The 19,138-nt window shown below is 40.8% G+C and overlaps 2 protein-coding genes across 2 annotated transcripts; one reads left to right on the plus strand and one right to left on the minus strand.

Moving 5' to 3' along the window:
* Positions 1-320: 320 nt before the first annotated feature.
* LOC106675224 (olfactomedin) lies at positions 321-5,286 on the minus strand. Its single transcript, XM_024803337.2, has 5 exons — positions 5,086-5,286; positions 4,813-4,971; positions 4,007-4,219; positions 3,738-3,870; positions 321-2,353 (listed from the first exon to the last, which is right to left on the minus strand). The coding sequence occupies exons 1-5, from the start codon at positions 5,122-5,124 to the stop codon at positions 1,491-1,493; spliced, it is 1,407 nt and encodes a 468-aa protein (XP_024659105.2). The 5' UTR covers positions 5,125-5,286; the 3' UTR covers positions 321-1,490.
* Positions 5,287-12,772: 7,486 nt separating this feature from the next.
* Positions 12,773-15,453, plus strand: LOC106675225 (olfactomedin-4). The gene is made up of 7 exons (XM_076887095.1): positions 12,773-12,899; positions 13,019-13,141; positions 13,210-13,428; positions 13,525-13,678; positions 13,796-14,023; positions 14,571-14,739; positions 14,819-15,453. Exons 1-7 carry the CDS (start codon positions 12,846-12,848, stop codon positions 15,252-15,254), a joined length of 1,383 nt encoding a protein of 460 aa, XP_076743210.1. The 5' UTR covers positions 12,773-12,845; the 3' UTR covers positions 15,255-15,453.
* The last annotated feature ends 3,685 nt before the right edge of the window (positions 15,454-19,138 follow it).

A 19,138-nucleotide genomic window follows, 5' to 3' on the forward strand; every position in this document is an offset into this window, starting at 1 on the left:
TCTTATCTTATCTTATCTTATCTTATCTTATCTTATCTTATCTTATCTTATCAGTACAAATCCATTATTTTATATCTATGTATATCTATATATATATAAAAATAAATCTAACACTTGTGAGACCTTAGAGGTCACATCTTGTAACTGGAAGGTTGCCGGTCCGATCCCCAGCTCTATCTGTCCTGGTCGTTGTGTCCTTGGGCAAGACGCTTCACCTACCGCCTACTGGTGTTGGCCAGAGGGGCCTGAGTGTCTAGAAAAGTGCTATATAAATGCAATCCATTATTGTACCTAAGAATAAAACACAAACAAATATGAAGGAGATTTTTCTGGCTGGCTTTTTATAGCAGATAAACACCTTAAAAATATTTTGCAGTACATCAAAAACTGAAGAAAACCATGAATCAGCATATAAACATTACCTAATGCTGAAGTGAAGCAGAGCAAAGTTAAGGAGGTTTTATTAGCGACTACAGCTAAGCGTTTTATAATTTGGCATAATTATTAAAGTTTAATTTTTTTTGGTATTGAACAGCAGAAATTGGCCCTTCTTTTCGGAAGTCTGTTTTGGAGAAAAAAGTAGCGGGCAGCAGCACTTTACACAACGGTAGACTGGTGCGTAATAAGCAAGTGAATAATGCAAAAAACAGAAATTTTAGTACATTCAGAGAGAGAAAGCTGTGCATGAAGTGTGATTTTCTCATGGTGGAAGCAAAACAGCAAGAGGAAGATAGAATTCGTGACAATCCTTTTCAAACGTGAAGCGTAGTCTTGATCTTCTTTTGCTGCTGGTTCAGTGAATTTTGGTCGGAGAGTGATGAAACCTGCAGCTTCAGAATCTGTGAGATGTTGCCTTTCAGCACCCAGTGGCATGTCCCCGTTGGGTGAATGGGGGGGGGGGGGGGGGGGGGGGCATGCTTTGCATTTACATCTTTTTGCAAAATCCGTTTACATCATTATCTGTTTGATGATTGAAACAGTTTTGTGAGCTTTAACCTCAGACTCTGCCGTTTCTAGCAAAATACATTTACATTTAAAAATCGATTTTGGGTATCAATATCACATTATTCAAACTAAAATCAATTTCTATGATAAAATCAATTTTTTAAACCTACCCCTACAGTGTTAGCAGTAATGTTAGAAGCTGTAAACCCAAAATAGTTAAAATCTTGATGTTTTTGGTACTGAAGACTTTATTATGGTTCTAACCGGTGTTTGCATTCAGTTTAACCAAATGACATTATTAGTATAAGAACAGTTTTTACAGCATACATGACATATCTGTGGTATTTGTAGCTAACATCACTGTTGCATAAAATAGTCCTTAAACTGCACTTTTTAAATCATTGCTTTTTTTTCTTGCAGCATGCATGTAGCATACATGATATATCTTCAGCATTTGCAACATCTGCTAAGATTGCTGTTGCACAGAAAAAGCCATTGCGTTTTTTTTTGGAGGGGGGGGGGCTTGGTCATGTGACAATAACTAGCTACAAAGCTTCAGATCTGAAGTGGGCCTGGTAGGCCAGCAAGTATCCATCGTTGTACATGTAGATCTGCTTGTTGGTGGGATTGTAGCTCAGACTAGCCACTGCTTTAGCTACCTTCTCCAGTGGTATTGCTAGTGAGTTGTCTTCTTTGCCTGTGGCTGTGTCGAAGGCGTAGAACACCTCCTCCCGGTACTCATTAACGTAACGAGTTGCGTACATCACACCGCACACCATGAAGGCGTTGCTCGTTGCCTTCTTGAACAGCCTCGTTTCCCACGTCTGTGTCACGTTGAGACTCTTCACCTCGCTGTCCCAAACTAACCGGCTGATCACAAGGTTACCATGGTTACCTATAGTGGCATAGAGAGCCCACAGTCCTGTTTCATCTGCCTCTACATCAACATCACTATTGAGCCGGCAATCGTAATAACAATAGGGGAACTTGTTGTTGAAACCCACACCGGTGCCTGGAAGAGTCACCCGTTTGACCTCGTTGGCCTCAAGGTCGTACCGGCAAATGTCTGCAGAGCGGTAGCAGTGATAATACAGAGCCTCGCCATACAGGACGGCGTTCGGACCTTCATTTGTGCTGGGATGACTGTAAGATGAAGCAAAGGTAAATTCTCTGTGGTTTGTTGAGGCCATGAAGTCTTCGTAGGTTTGGTAAAGGCGCACAGTGTTACCCCAGATGTGGCTGCTGAGCAGAGGTTGAACCCAGTAACTGTTCTTCTGCCCCTCGCTCTCGTTCTGGGCTTGTTTTCCCCACGAACCAGAGATATAGCTCTTACCATGAGGACTGACTTTGGTCGTGATAGGGTCACTGATGTTGGTGATCAGACCTCTGACGCAGTGCTTGTCCTGAACTGGAAAGATAGAAAGATCAGAAGGTTTTTGAAGCAGATGATGATATAGATACAGTCAATTGTTGTCATTTATCATCATTACTTATCATCCCCTTAAGGTGTATCCTTGCTTTGAAAAGGGGAAGCTTTTTATTTCTAGACTGGGATGGCTCTGCACTGGGTCTGACAGAGGGCTGGGTCGGTGACCCAGCATTTTGAGTTATTTTGTATTTTTTCTTATTTATGAAATAATATAAAGTTCTCGGGTTATTATTAGTTGGTATTAGTTGAAGTTGAGTCTAGTATATTAGACTCGTTATCGTCCATGTCTCCTTGCTTATAAGCCTTTTTCTGTTTAAAATGTGTAATCTCCTTGTCTGTGTAGGTTCCCCTTGTGTCTTTGTCCTCTCTCACTTTCTGGGAATTCTGTTATTATAGACAATGTAGAGACTGGATTTTCAGCTCTAATGCCAGCTAGAACTGTTTGTTGTGAGACAGGTTGCTGTGAGACCAAACTAGACTCCTGTGGGTCTAAAATATGGGCCGGGTCGGATCCAGAGGCAGAGTCGAAGGACTCAGTGTGCTCTGGGTCCCCAGAAGTACTTGTTTCTACTCCCACTTGGGGGCTCAGCAGAGGTTGCCCAGGTCCGCTGTGCCAGCTGGAGGGTCAGACAGGGCTAGTCAGCAACTTCATGTTTGAGCTGGGGGTACATGAGAGCCCAGCCTCCAACTTTATGCTCCAGCTGGGGGTTCAGGAGACCCTAGCCAGCAGCCTCTTGTGCCAGCTGTATGCTCAGCCGAGCATATATGGTCCAGCCACGATTCAGCCAGAGGTTGACGTCTCATCTAGTCTCATCTCAAAGTAGCCTGGTCTCGCCTGTCAATGCCCTGCGCGGCCTGCCAGTCCACAACCACCTTCCAAGCCCCAACCAGCGCATCAGGTGCCTGCCAAGCCAGCCCGTCCATGGAAATCAACCAAGCCACCAAAGGGCCCTCACTCACGTTCACCCTAAGCCATAGCCTAAACTGGGGGTATGGAACTCCAGGCCTCAAGTGCCGGTGTCCTGCAGGTTTTAGATGTGTCCTTGATCCAACACAGCTGAGTCAAATGGCTAAATTACCTCCTCAACCAGAGGCCTGGTAATTAACTAATCATTTGATTCAGGTGTGTGGACCCAGAGTGTGAACTGTAACCCTGATACTAAAATCACATTTTGCACCTCAAAAATGCCAAACAGGCATTCTGTTCCCATAAGTGACTGTTGGTCCTCACAAATATAGTAGCATGCCAATTTCCTGTCATCACAAAGATATCTAAACATGTGCACGCACACACACACACACACACACACACACACACACACACACACACACACCACACACACCACACACACACCTCACATACCTCTGAAGTCTTTGGGGATTGACTTGCAGGTCTCCACATTATTCTTTAGGTAGCGCAGTTTCTCCTTCACAGTCTTCATGTTAAGCGTGTCTATTGTTTGCATCTTGTTTACATGTTTATGTAGTCTATCAGCCTATCAGAAATGGATATAATATTATTCTATTGATAATTCTGTTACATCACAACAGGTCACATGTGACCTGACATAGTATAACATTAAATCTTTTCTTTCTGTTGTTTTTTGCTGCCATTTGCTATTTTAGCTCTACCTCTTTGGAGAGTTTCTGTGTCTCGGAGTTGTTAAGCTGGCTGTGGACCACATCGATGTCCACCTGTAACTGGCTGAGCTCCTGGCCCAGCTGGCGCAGGGACAGTTCTGTATACAGGCCCTGGGAGTGCAGGTAGTTGTAGGGCTCCAGCCGAGCCGTAAAGTTGGTAAACTGATCCTGGATCAGAGGGAGACGTTGGCTAGAGAACGTCAGCTGCAAGAAATGCAGACAAAAAAAATCCTTTGTTCAAAGACATGGCTTTTTTTCCTATACGAGCTATGTAAAAAATACATCCAAATTTTAAAAAGTTAATATTTTGAGGGGAAAGAAAAAGTGGTTACCCTATATTATAAAATGCTGTACATATTTTCTATTATAGATAGATATCCATCTGTTGAAAGATAAGAGATCATGGACCTCAGCTGTGTAGTCTCATATTATTAAGAATAACAACAATAATTTTAAACATTTGAATCCCCAACTGATAAGATATATGTAAGAAAGGCCAGTGAAGCCAAGCTTTTTATTTTATTTTCAAAGACAAGTCTTTTGCAAGCAGCATCTAAAATAATATATGAATGTTATGAAAAAACTTTGATACAGTGTTTATCTTTAAATAATGAAATATCAATTGATTGATTATACCCATACTTAGTATTCATTATGATAATAATAATTAATGAATTATTAAATAATGTTTTCTTGATTATTGATTCATTTTTACTTGTATTTTAGTTGTTTAATAGTACAACGTTAGTTCCTGAGAGCTTACTTCAGTACAATAAAGCATATAGATGAGTTCTTACCTCTTCTTGTAGGTTATTCAGAGATTCTTCACAGGTGTGAACTTCCTCCAACACGTACTTAAACTTCTGAGCAGGAAACACCCACATGGTGGAGTTTAGCTGGCACACACATGCATTTGCCTTCTTGTAGCCCGACACTCGCTGACTCTGGCTGTCAGCCTGATTTTGCAAATAGGAGCACAAATTCTTAAAGTCTATTTACATGGTAAACAAACAACAAAAAATACTACGTATAATACTTTTTTAAATTTATCGACTAGAAGTGTGACTTACTGTGGCTGACAGCAGCAGCAATAGAAGCAGCTGCAGCATTTTTAGAGAAACTGAGACTGGACCAACACTGACACACAGTCTTCTTCTGTTTTCTTTAGAAAAACTCACTCACAACAAACTCAGAATTTGCCAGTTTGCTTCCTGTCACTGATAAGTTGCTCCACAGCCTTAAAACCACTTGGACAAATGACACAACTAAGAACATCAAACTGGCGTTTTGTACGACCCCTCCCGCTTTCTATATGCATTGTTAGTTTACTGGCTCTCATTTCCCCTTTTCAGTCTTCCTTAGACGATTATTTCGTTTTTTTCATTCAACTGTTGATTTCTCATTCATTTATTTATTTTTAACTATATAATAAAAGTGGAATGAACTGCCCACTGATTTTAAAGCTAAATTCATGTTTAAAACAACAAATCCAGTAGAAATTAAGTTTTCATCATATGTTAGTATGAAAATCTAATTTTGAAACGCTGCTTAAAAAAGACACTCAAAAATAATATATACCTTTGCAGGTTGTAGTCGTTAGCTTTTTTTTTATAGTGAACATTTTTATGACTAATGAAAAAAGTTAAACTTTAAAAAGTGGGCATTTACAGTGATGTATTACTATGATATAATGCCATGCTTGTTCAGAAATCCAGCTGTTAATTCCATTGCATTAACAGCTGATGTAGTCTACAGTATAGAGTAAAGCTCAGGGAAGCACAGGCTTCTCTGTGTAATGAGGCTACAACCTGTATTGAGTCAACATCTCTGTGCTGAAGAGGATACTAATGGGATTAAAGAATCCCATTAATAAATTAAACTGGAACTGAAGCCTGGAATTGCCAAAATTGCAAATAACCATGAGCTGCTAATCTTAATTCTCAATTATTTTTGCTTACTTTTTATTTATTTTACATTAAAAAAAAAACCCCTGACAAACTATGATTTCTGCTACATCTGCTTTCACCTTGCTTACTACTGCAGTTTAACCTATCAAGGTCAGTGACAATCCGATCAGTATATTTTTATTTATTTATTTATTATTATTATTATTATTATTATTATTATTATTATTATTATTATTATTATTATTATTATTATGTTTTATTCTTTAATCTCATTATATATTCACAACCAGGGAGAGGGTATACAATGCAATATTATAACACTTTCAGTTTCTTCAAAAAGAAAAAAAAGGTCACTATTCTCTGAAAATATAGTATATGACTTAGTAATCATATTGGTTTTTGGGCTCATCAACAATGATGGAAGACCTCATAGGGTTAATAACAATCTTTTCAGAATATTACAAAATATACTATCATTTAATTAATTTGATGAAAGACTGCAGTGTTAAGACATGCAATCAATTAAGAGCACCTGATATTTCTAAGGTAAGCTTTTTCAGTTCTCACACTACAGTTAACTTTTTAACATCCACTGCCATTGGCCCACTTATTTTTACAGGTATAGTTTTGGAATTTTGCTGATTTCGAATGCCCAAATGGGAACACTTATGTCATGGTCGCTGCGTATATGACACATCACATAAAAAATAGGAACTTCTACTTTCTAAAAATGTGCTTCATGTTGGTAAAACTATATATTTGCCAAAAATGTATATTTGGAAACTTGGCAGATTTAGGGAAGTTAAAAGAGCTTAGAATGCAAAATGAATCATCGGTGGTGAGACATGGTGTGCATAACAAAACCACAGAATAAAAAAAGAATTAAAAAAATAAAATATCAGTCTGACTCAAAGTGGACACTTTCTGTTCCTGAAATTTCCCCATTCCAGGCTCTGCAACCACAACATCCTTGTAAAGCTTCAAAATAGTGCACGTATTAGTCATTTATATGGGTTACTATTGGAATATCCATCTCTGAAACATGACCAGCAGATTGTAGCAGACTATAGCTTGTTATCACAATAGGTTAAGACTGTTAGTGCTGGACAAAAATTAATAAAGACACATGTAAGACATGTATTTATCAACATAATTAAAAATAATAATAATTTTGGTATAGACCAGGGGTATCAAACTCATTTTAGTTCAGGGGCCTGTAAAAAAAAAAAAACAATTCTTTGATCTTCAGGCTGAAGGAAGAACAACGGTGTTTAATGCTCAGTCAATAATCACTGTAATCAATACAATTCTCTTTGTTCCATACAAACACTTTGAGCAATACAAATGTCCAGGAGATATACACGGGAGGGGGTCCGACAGATCTCGAAGTGTCTGACCATTTCACACATTCTTATAGCTTCCCATCCACCCCCAAAGTCATAAAACCTAAACATTCATATTCTTTCTCTCCCTCTCAGTGAGCTTCAGTTACGACCTTGGTTTCCTGTGCAGTATAGTTTTGTTCTCCCTAATGACAGAAATAAGGCCACGATTCTACACAGACAGCATTTCTTATAAATCAGCAGTATAATGCATCATAAAACACTATAATGATTCCGCAATCTTTAATCAGAGGTATAATGTGACATAAAACAGCTTAATGATTTTACAACATAGACATCAACAACCTTTGTCTCTCAAAACTAGATGCCTGCTAACCCCCTCTCTATCTCCTGCCTCCCAATCTCGTGACCTTGCAGCCCACTTCTTTGCACAATATGTTCTCCTTGCTCTGGCTTACCAACTCCTTATCCTACTAACGGCAACTTAATGTCGCCTCTGCCCTTCAAATCCGGGTCACACTGCAAGTCTATTATTTCAAGGTGGATGCTGACAGGCAGATCAGAGGGATTCAAGGTGGACGGCGAGCAAAACACTTTGAAGTCTTACTCCAGTTCACCAAAAATCTGAAATCATAGCTCAAATTCTCGTAACAATTCTGCTATTTTATCTTTGAACCGCTTCATGTGTGCCTCACGTTGGATCGCGCACACATTTTGGCTGATTGATGGGATGTGGGGTGTTCCCCATAAGAGGTGCTAGGATGGTAGCCGATGTATCAAAAAAACTCAGGAGAGTCTTCTCCAAGCATGACATCCCAGTGTACTTCAGACACAGCAACACACACAGACAAAAACTGGTCCATCCCAAAGAAAAGACTCCTAAACACAAAATTAACAATGTGTATTCTGTACAGTGTAGTGAGGAATGCCCAGACCTCTACATTGGAGAGACCAAACAGCCACTTCATAAACGTATTGCACAACATAGAAGAGCCACCTCCATGGTACATGACTCGGCAGTCAATCTGCATCTAAAGGACAAAGGTCACTCTTTCGAGTATGCCAATGTTCACATTTTGGACAGAGAGGACAGATGGTTTTAAAGAGGAGTAAAAGAAGCCATTTATGTCCACTGTGAGCGACCATCTTTGAGCAGAGGCGGTGGTTTACGACACCAACTCTCTGCCATCTATAATCCAGTTTTGAGATCCCCTCCCAGATGCCTTAACACCCACTCACATCCTGGGCCATCTGACCTCAGGAAATCACATGATAGGGTGGGGCCAGGTTTCACAATGAGCTCACCTGAAACCTTGGCTGATTGTGACCTACACCCATTTTCACACCTTGGGTCATGTGATTACGTAGAGGATCATTAGGGGGTCCTTTGTCCCTCTCGGTGGGTTACTCCCACTAGGTTTAAATCTGGGACTCTCCACCATTTGACCCTTAGAATTGAAGAAGCTTCTTGGACGAGAGGTGAAACGTCTTCAAGCAACTTAAAGAAGTACAGACGCTTTTCTTTCCATTCTTCTTATTCTTACAATATTTAGTGTCTTGAGGCAGTTATTGTGATTTGATGCTGTATAAACTGAATTGAACTGAATGTAGCCTTGGTTAAAATCACACATTATTGGAGTGGTTTTGTTTAGGAAACTCGGTCTGGAACCAAGAACAAAAAGTCTTGTTTAAGTAAAAAAAAAATTGCAAATTTTTAGTTTGTGTTTTTGCTTATTCTTGTTTTTTTCAATTGTTGTTTAGCAATCAGGTGACAAAGAAATAATTACAGTGATTCCTTGTTTACTGTGGGAGTTACGTTCTAAAAATAACCCGCGATAGGTGAAATCCACAAAGTAGCCAACTTTATTTTTTACAATTATTATTCACTATCAGGGACCACTTCCTTGGTAACGATGGGTGATGAGGGATGAGGAAGTATGAATAGTGCTGCAGTTTGGGGAAGGCCTTGAAGGGGACTGGGGACGGCTTTCGGGCCAGGCAGAACCCCATGTACCAACGAGAAATAAAGGGAGGAAAGGAAGAGAGGAGAGGACAAGAGTCCCTCTTCGCTGTTGCTGGCCCACCTGCAACTGATTACCTGACCAGCCGTTGGTAATCATTCCTCCCGGCTAGAAAGGTGTATTTAACCTGGACTCAAAGGAGCTTGCAAAGAAAAGCGTCTGGACTTCTTTAAGTTGCTTGAAGACGTTTCACCTCTCATCCGAGAAGCTTCTTCAGTTCTAAGGTCAAATGGTGGAGAGTCCCAGATATAAACCTAGTGGGAGTGACCCCCCACAGAGGGACAAAAGGACCCCCTGATGATCCTCTAATCGCCTGAGCCAAGGTGTGAAACTGGGCGTGGGTCCCAATCAGCCAGAGTTTCGGGTGTGTTCATTGTGAAACCTGGCCCCACCTTATCATGCGAATTCCTGAGGTCAGATGGCCCAGGATGTGAGTGGGCATTAAGGCGTCTGGGAAGGGATCTCAAAACTGGATTATAGATGGCAGAGAGTTGGTGTCGTAAACCCCCGCCTCTGTTCAAAGATGGTCACTCACAGTGGACATAGATGGCTTCTTTCACTCCTCTTTCAAACCATCTGTCCTCTCTGTCCAAAATGTGAACATTGGCATCCTCGAAAGAGTGTCCTTTATCCTTAAGATGCAGATGGACTGCTGAGTCTTGTCCTGTGGAGGTGGCTCTTCTGTGTTGTGCCATGCGCTTGTGAAGTGGCTGTTTGGTCTCTCCAATGTAGAGGTCTGAGCATTCCTCGCTGCACTGTACAGCATACACCACATTGTTAAGTATGTGTTTTGGCGTTTTGTCTTTCGGGTGAACCAGTTTCTGTCTGAGTGTGTTGCTGGGTCTGAAATACACTGGGATGTCATGCTTGGAGAAAACTCTCCAGTACCCTCCATGGAGAAGGAGGCTAGGGGGCAAGATCAAAGTAGCACGGAGTGAGGTTAGCCAACTAACGGAGTTGCAGAAAGGTGCGACAAAGAAGGTGCATAAGAAATACAGCAAGCTGTCCATACCTGAGGCCTTGGAAACTGCCAAGCAAAGACTCATAGCCTTGGCCAGCCGCTTGAGGAGGTACACAGAGAGATAGAACGCAGGAAAATAAACCAGCTGTTCTCCACAGAACCAGCAAAGGTGTACTCTCAGTGGCAAGGGAACAATAATAATAAGAGAACAGCACCACCAAGGCTGGAGATGGAGCAATACTGGAAGAGCATATGGGAGAAGGACGCAACCCATAACGGCAATGCTCAGTGGCTAGTGGATCTGAGGGCAGACCACAGCGACCTCCCTGAACAGGGTCCAGTAACCATCACAGTGGCAGATATCCAAGAAAGGGTCTCCAGTATGAAGAGTTGGACAGCACCAGGGCCCGACATGGTCCACGCCTACTGGCTAAAGAAGCCGACTGCACTCCACGAGCGTCTGGCAGCACAAATGAACCAGCTGCTAGTTAACGAGAGACACCCGGAATGGCTAACCGAAGGTCGGACGGTCCTGATCCCCTATTCTATTCTATTCTATTCTATTCTATTCTATTCTATTCTAATTAAATAGCTTGAACTTTTTGGGAAAACATATCAGTTATTTTTTCCAACTATAGGACAAGTAGCTCTGAAGACTGTATTATTTTAACATAGTGAAGTTAAAAAAAGCTTACTGTGCACAAAAATGTGGTAGCAGCTAACACATTGCACAAGTACAAAACCTCAGAATTAAAAATCTGTTCCAAGTGGTTCAATTAGACATAATATGTTTTTTTCCCCTGTGGCTTATTTTACGCACACAGTGCAGAATTTTTACTTTCTGTTCCCAAAACCTGCATCTTCCATTACTCCTATAGTGATAAAAAACAATTTAAAAAACATGCTTTTTTCTTCTTGCACACCTGCCCTGCTATCAGCTGATTTCAGTTTGTATGCAGAGAGGAATAACATAGCGGCGAAATCTGCAGCTTTAACCTCCCGAAATCTTTCATGGCATGCATTTTTAATTTCTCTTTGCTATTTGGGCTGATTTGGACCTGATCAATGAAAAAGCAAAGAATTACCAATTATTTATTTTTACCTGATTTTTCTTCCTACGAAAAATTTGATCCACATGCGGACATTCGTTTTAAATTTTGATAGAACAGTGGCAGTACAAGTCCTCATAGGTGGATATCAGGCCATTGTAGAGCAAAATTTAGTATTTTGGTCTAGACAACCCAAAATGTGATGTCCACAAAGGAGTAAAGATGCGGACATTACTTTTTCTTTCTATTGCACAAGTGAACAAGAGCATGATAGTAAAGTGCAAACTGTGTGAAAAGAAACAACTTTATTGTATGGCTCTTGTCAAGCATCTGCACAGACAAAATGCTAATACAAAGCTGTTTGTGTTGGCTGACCCCAGCAAAGCTGCCAGAGCCTGATCTTCATCATGTAACATGGTAGACATATCAGTATTGTAGTCTTGTAGCCCAATTTCTACCTGGACCTGTTTCTAATAAAACTCTAAGAATTGCTGTGGCAGGTGGTTTGAAATGTCTTTGGACTGGTTTCCATCTCTTCTTCGTGTTAATGGCTTTATGTTCAAACACAAGCACTAAAAGAGAGATCTTATGTGTCCTAAATAGGACTGGGATTGTCCCAGTATGTGGGCCTGTCTGGGACGAGAAGAAAGTCTGCACTAGACTGTACATTTACATGTGATACGGTTAAAAGAGCTTACTGTGCACCAAAATGCGGTAGTGGCTAACACACTGCATGAATAACAGAGCCCAAAATTAAATATTAAATTTCAAATAGTGCAATTGGACACATCGTGGCTGCTTTGTGGCTATTTTTTGCATTTCATGCAAAAGGGTCACTTTCTGTTCCTGAATCAATTTCATGAAAAAAAAATTAAAATAGATGTATTAGTCACTGTTCTCAGCTTCACAACATAGACCATGGGTTTAACAGTGATTCAGAGGCAACATTATGACATTGTATTATTTAGCATAAACTTTACCACATGTAGGATATAATATCACATACACAGTGTATTTTTGTGTGGTAGTTTCCAAATTTTTACTTTCACAGCCTTTGATAATCCACATTATTGATTAAATTGATATATGATAAAATGTGCATGCCCTCCAACTGCTAGTGCTGATGAGTTGAAATAATTAAAAAAAAAAAAGAGAGAAAACATTTCTTTTAAAAAGAGTTTGTAGTTTAAAAAATTGTAAAAACAGTGACAGAAGTCTGTGTTCCAGATTTTTTTTAACAGAGTTTTAGGTTTCAGTACTTTAATTCTTATTTGGTACTTTATTAAATGTGAGATAGTTATTTTGTACAGCCGAAGATGCTTTTACTGTCATTTCCCATGATTGGGTGCAAATTCTCTGTGTTGCTGTAATCCAAATCAGAAAATAGAGAAAACAAAGTGATACATAATCTACAAACACACCCACATCCAATTCCTCACATCCACAGGATAGTGGGAGTGTTCGCAAATTAGAGGGTGCTGCTGCAGTCCCAGTGCCACAATCAAACACTTTAGAGAGAGTTTTGTTCAGCTCTGCTCTCTGATTCACCATGAAGCTGTACGTGATTATTCCACTGTGTGCTCTGCTCACATTCACCCAACAGGTAAGAAATACTGAAGACTTCATTTCAATGGGTAAATATCCTTTTTGAATAAAGCGACAAATACCAAATACCACTAAATGCTGCTGCTTATTTCACTTGAAAATACATTTAAATTTCAGGCTCCTCCACGAGAAAAGTGTGCATGCGAGCTGAATAACTCAGAGAAGGCATTCCCTCATGAAAAACTCAGGATAGTTGAAACCAACGTATCAGACTGCAACAGCAACATCACCCCGCAGAAGGTAACTAGTCTTTTAAAGCTCTCATGCTGTGTGTCTCCATTCCTGCTTAATCACTGCTGCCTCTGCAGACTGTGGAGCTGGAGAGTCTGCTGCTGGGGTTGGAGCGTCGTCTTTCCCAGCTGAACAAAGACGTGCTGATCCTGGAGAAGGAGGATGACGGAGAGCTGTATGGAGTTCTCAGCTTGTATGTTATAGAGAATGAAATGACTGAGATCAAGCAGCTGATTGACAAGCTCAACAGCACCACCCAGCAACACCAGATCCTCACTGCTAACGCCACTGAACAGGTAGATTCACAACCACATGCTGCAAAACACTGACATCACTGTATCTTTGTCCCTCACTCTGTTTACGATCTTGTAAACAATCAAAATTTGTCTCAGCTGGGGAACTTTAAAGCAGAGATGCAAGAGCTGGAGAAGTTCGACACCATGCAGGTGATAAAGGGACAACAAGTCAACTCTGCTCTGAAGGCAGATCTATTCAAGTGCAACAAAAAAATGAACACTACCGTCACACCCACCGAGCCCCCACAGGGTGAGTTTGTTCTTTTTTTTTATGTGTTTGTTTGTTTATTTCTCTTCTGGTGGCAGTGGGAGTCTGTTCTTAGGGGATTGGAGCAGTTAATAATCCTTTTTATTTTTATCCCATCAGGTACCTGTCAACGCAGCCGGCTTCTGAATGTCACTGGACCAAGGGTCTACACAGCAGGAGAATATCCTGGCTCGTACGCTTACGGAGCCTGGGGTCGTGATCCCAGACCAGAGGAAGGCAAAGAGAGCTGGTACTGGCTGGTGATGATGACTTCGAGTAACAGATACTCCAACTATGTTCGTTTTTACAGCAGTCTGAGTTCTCTCATCATTGGAGTGAGCGTCCCAGGTAAGGAACTCCTCTCTTCTTGTTGTTTTTTTCCCTCCCACATAATGCAAAAAAACCCTTACTGTTTTTACTGGGATCACTCTGAAGTTGGTAATAAAGTAGCTTATTACATTGTTTGAATTTTCAAAGATGAAATAATTAACCCTAGAGGTTTGCTGTACTTTGGGTTACTGAAGGTGTTTGGAAAGGACCATGTACAGTGAGTTTGTTAGGTAACTACCTAACTGTACCTAAAATCGAGTTATGCAACCCTTTATAAAAGTGGCTTTAACATTTGGTAGCAAGTTATACTGATACCAAGTATCAGTATTACGTGTTTTCAACAAGCAGCCCTTGTTCCAGTGCTGGTCCTGTACAGGTGCATAGACAGTTCTGCATTGGTTCCCAGCCCATGTTATCCTGGAGTGTTTTTACTAAATAATACTCACCTGCCATAGTTCTTAAGAACAATGTTTTGCAGTTTGTCTTAATTACTGATACATTTTTGTGAAGCAAATTATAGTTTTAAACTATTAACATATGTTTATTCCTTCTTTTTCATCTTCAGGTAACGTCCAGATCCACTCCTCAAACCCAACTACCAACACTATCCAGGGTCCAAATAATGTTCTGTATGGAGGGGCTTTGTACTACAACTGTTACAACCAAGATTATGTTTGTCGATTTAATCTCACCACTAAAAGTGTCACAACCTTACAACTACCAAAAGGCACCAGGTTTGTCTTGGACCTCATTACTGGATGAAATGCTGAATAACTATGACAGAAACTTTCACTGCTATCCTCTGTTAACCAGGTACAACTCAAAAGGTAACTTCTGCCATCTTGAGGAATGCTACCCATACACTGACCTGGACCTGGCAACAGATGAGTCTGGTGTCTGGGTGGTCTACACCACCACTCAGGACTTTGGCAACTTGGTTCTCTCCAAGCTAGAGGAGGGTGAAACACCAGTGCTTGGAAAGACCTGGCGCACTTCAGTCTACAAACAGTCAGTGACCAACACCTTCATAGCGTGTGGCGTTCTCTATGCGACACGTTACATTAACAGGGAGGTCGAGGAGATCTTTTACTCATTCAACACCGTGACGGGACAGGAGAAGTTCAACATTGGCATCTTCATGAACAAAATGTCTCCCAACATTCAAAGCCTAAATTACAGCCCTGTGGACCAGATGCTGCATGCTTACTGTGACTCCAACATGGTTTCCTACAAGGTGTTGTTTGGGTAAATTGATGTTGTTGTTTCATTTCTGCAAAATTGATTGATTTCTATAAAAGTCTGAAATTCAAATAGGTGCTCGAGTAAAACATGGTATAGCCAACACCGTTTTTCCTCAAGATGTTTCATGTTTAATGCATCACATTTCATAAACAATGTATTTCTCCATTAAGCTAATTCAACCAGTGCAAATAAAAGGTTCATCTTTGCCTTGTACTCTCTTTATTTAATAAAATCAATAATTTCCAGTGTAGTGGTTTTAATGTTCAGAGTCAGTCTAACTATGTTATTATATCTTTTTTTATGTAAACACACAAATGTCATATTCTCATAAAAGTCACAAGATTGTTGTTTTGAGATTTGTGGAGAAATCCTTGCAGTGACATTAGAGTAGCAGTTATCTAAATAAGTAAATTAAATTCAAACAGATTGTCAACTTGTTAGTACAACGTATTTACTGAAAGAAATCTCCGTCTGTGGATCGGGTTTCCTCCGAGGCGTGAGCACCTATCAGCAGAGATTGTCCATAACCTATAGAACTCAAAGAAATATTCTCAAGTAACAGTCAAATATGCCATTCAGCGTGTTAGTTACGACGTCGGGAGCAACTGGGAGAACAAAACGACACAGAAACTGTACGGGTTGCTTTCCCAAAATCAACTCAAAGGTTTATTCATCTTACAACAGTATATATAGAGGAAAAAGGTTCGTGTGTCAACAGATTCTCAGTTCAAACCGGTACAGACCAAATAAGGGAACGTCTTCCTGCCTTGTGAGCAAAGAAGTATCCTTTGTGTAGTTTATCAGTTCAGCTACAATTTATGATTATCCCAGCAAAATACACTCCTAGACATAGAATACAGAGTTCTTTCATTAGTGAATTCTGAAACGAACCACCTGGCCTTTAACAAGCTCCTTTCTAAGAGATAAGGAAGGGAGGATGGGAGTAAGGAAGTGATCTCTGTGGTGTTTTCAACCTTGAGGTACCATCCTGTGATTCTTACACATTAATTCTTAGGTTACAGAGAAAGAGAAAAACAACTAGTAAATGGGCCTTATTGAGTAACAGTTTTCCTGTATAATATCACTATAAAACAATATCCTGTAAATGCTACCATGGTATCAAAATATCACAACAGTTCCCTCCTTTTATCATGAAATGATAACATAGTATAAAGACAGAATGTAATAACATAATCTAAAGACAAATCATAAATGTGAAATAACCTAAATATATAAGAAAAAACACAGTTCTTCAGTCGTCTCCTGGCCTGGTCCCAGGTTCGAGAGACATAGAATAAGCGCTGTATGATGACAATGGGCATTTCATTTTCTCCATTATCAGGATGGAATGAGTCTAGCTTTATCAGATTAGACATCATGTGGTACTCTCGGCTTTCTGTTCCTGCTGGATGTTCGAGTACCTTGTTGTGGCTCTTTCAGGCGTTGTGTGTTAATCAGTGATTGCGTGTGTGTAGGTGTATTAGATCCGGGCGCTGGCTCGCCAGAGACGTCGTCTGCTTGATCCGACGCCTGAGATGGTCTGGTTGGGCTGGTCTTAACCCTGCTGGCATGAATCCACTGAGGTTGTCCGTCTGTGAGGATGCTGGTTCTCGTCACTGCCAGTACAGTCTGGGGGCTGGAAAACGCGGCCTCCCCGAGTGTCCTTGGTTTTAGCAACTTCACCAACACCGCGTCTCCTGGCCTCCACTGATGAGTTGGAGCTGTGGAGGGGAGAGGCTGAGAGAGACAAACTTTCTGATAGTTATTATTCAGTGTTTCTACCAGATTGTGAACATAGTCGGACAATGCAGTGTCTATGTCCCCTTCCAATAGCGGTGCCCCTCTGGAAGCTGACCATGGTGTTGGAAACGGTCTTCCCATGATTATTTCAAATGGAGATAATTTGGTTGCTGCGGATGGAGTCATTCTAATTTTACAGAGGACTTGAGGAAGTAATTTGACCCAGGTCATTCCTGTTTCTATCATTGCTTTAGTCAGGCGATTTTTTATGGTCCTATTCATTCTTTCTACAACTCCTGAACTCTGAGGGTGGTATGGCACATGATATTTCCAGTCTATTCCTAGAGTTTTAGCACACTTTTGAATTACTTCTGATGTGAATGAAGGTCCTCTATCACTGTTAATTTGGTGAGGTATCCCGAATCTGGGTATTATTTCATTGCTCAACTTTTGACAGACTACTTCTGCAGTTTCTTTTGATGTTGGATAAGCTTCTACCCATTTACTAAATTGATCCACTATTACCAGTAAGTACTTGATGCTTCCTTGTGCTGGCATGTGTGTAAAATCAATTTGTAATGTATGAAATGGAAAATCTGGTTGTGGTAAATGCTGATGTTTTGCTTTTGGTCTCCCTACATTAGTTCGTGCACATGTTAGGCAGGTTGCTAATATGCTTTTTACTGCATGCAATGTTTTTTTCAATTACAAATCTTGATTTTATTGCATCTATTACCCCACTTTGTCCGACATGACTCACACCGTGAAAATGTCGGATAAGGACTGGCAGCAGGGAAGATGGGAGGGCAATCAAACCCTCAAGATTTTTGTATAAGCCATCTCTGTCATCTAAGGTACAGTCATTATTCTCCCAATAGGTGTAATCAGATGCAGAGGCCTGCTCTTGTATGAATTTTAAATCAACATTTGTGTCTAAATAGTCTGGGAGTGTAACAAGTGGCAGCTGTAGGGGCACAGATAATACTTCCTGCGGAGGTGGGAGCTGCGATGCAGCTGCAGCCTTGGCTGTCACGTCTGCTAGGGCATTATCTGTTGCTTCGTCTGTGTCAGCTGTACTGTGTCCTCTCGTTTTCACAACTGCAACGGCCGATGGTAGTTGTATAGCCTGCAAAAGTCTTTGCACAAGATCAGAATTAGCGATCGGTTTTCCGTCAGCCGATCTAAATCCTCTTTGTCTCCACAATGTGCCAAAGTCGTGTACGACGCCAAACGCATAGCGGCTGTCTGTGTAAATTGTCACACGCTTATCCACATGTAGCTCACAGGCGCGTATTAAAGCCATGAGCTCTACTTTTTGTGCTGAGTGAAATGGTAATGAGTGAGCCTCTAGTATGATGTCAGGCAATGTCACCACTGAATAGCCACAAAGAAATGAGTTGTCATTCGGCCTTGAACAGGACCCGTCCACATAAACCGTGGCTGAGTCTGGGATAGGTGTTTGCTCTAGATCTGGACGTGGTGCTGTGGATTCCTGTATGCGTGTCATGCAGTCATGAACGTCAAGCCTGTCTGAGCCATCCTGGTAGTGGCATCTGTACACGTGTTTGACACAGTGTGTGACGTGGAGTACCGGACAAAAAGATGTTGATTTCATTCTCTGCTGAGGCGTCCAGCTGACACAGAGGCTGTTCCTTCTCCATGATGTCGGTGCATAGGGCCGAAAAAACATAAGCTGTTATCAGTGTCAGCAAACATTTCACCCTTTGTGTTAAATGAAATACACAAATTCATTTTTGCTCTGGGTGTCTGCGGCTGCTGGAAAACGGAGCCAAATTTGCACCTCTAGCTTGTCTACCTTGTGGATTAAAATTCACTGGCCTTCAGTTTTACAAGCTTTAAGAAAGCATCTTTACTCAGTTCGTAGAGATTATCAGTAGCTGTCACTTTTAGCAACTGAGAGCATTCAGGGTGGATATTGTTCAAAAAGGTAGTAATGAAAATCTGATCATTTCCATCCTCTGGCATGCATGCCTCATTAGCCCAACAGTGCATAAAGCGTTTTATGAATACTAGGATAGATTCATCAGGCTTCTGTTTACACATTGTTACTGCATTTAAGTCAATTTTGTCTCTGGACATTGTTAACAGGAATCTCTTTAGATTCCTGAAGAAACCGGTGATTTTGTCATC

The sequence above is a fragment of the Maylandia zebra genome, linkage group LG7 (assembly GCF_041146795.1).
Source record: "Maylandia zebra isolate NMK-2024a linkage group LG7, Mzebra_GT3a, whole genome shotgun sequence".
NCBI classification, from domain to species: domain Eukaryota; kingdom Metazoa; phylum Chordata; class Actinopteri; order Cichliformes; family Cichlidae; genus Maylandia; species Maylandia zebra.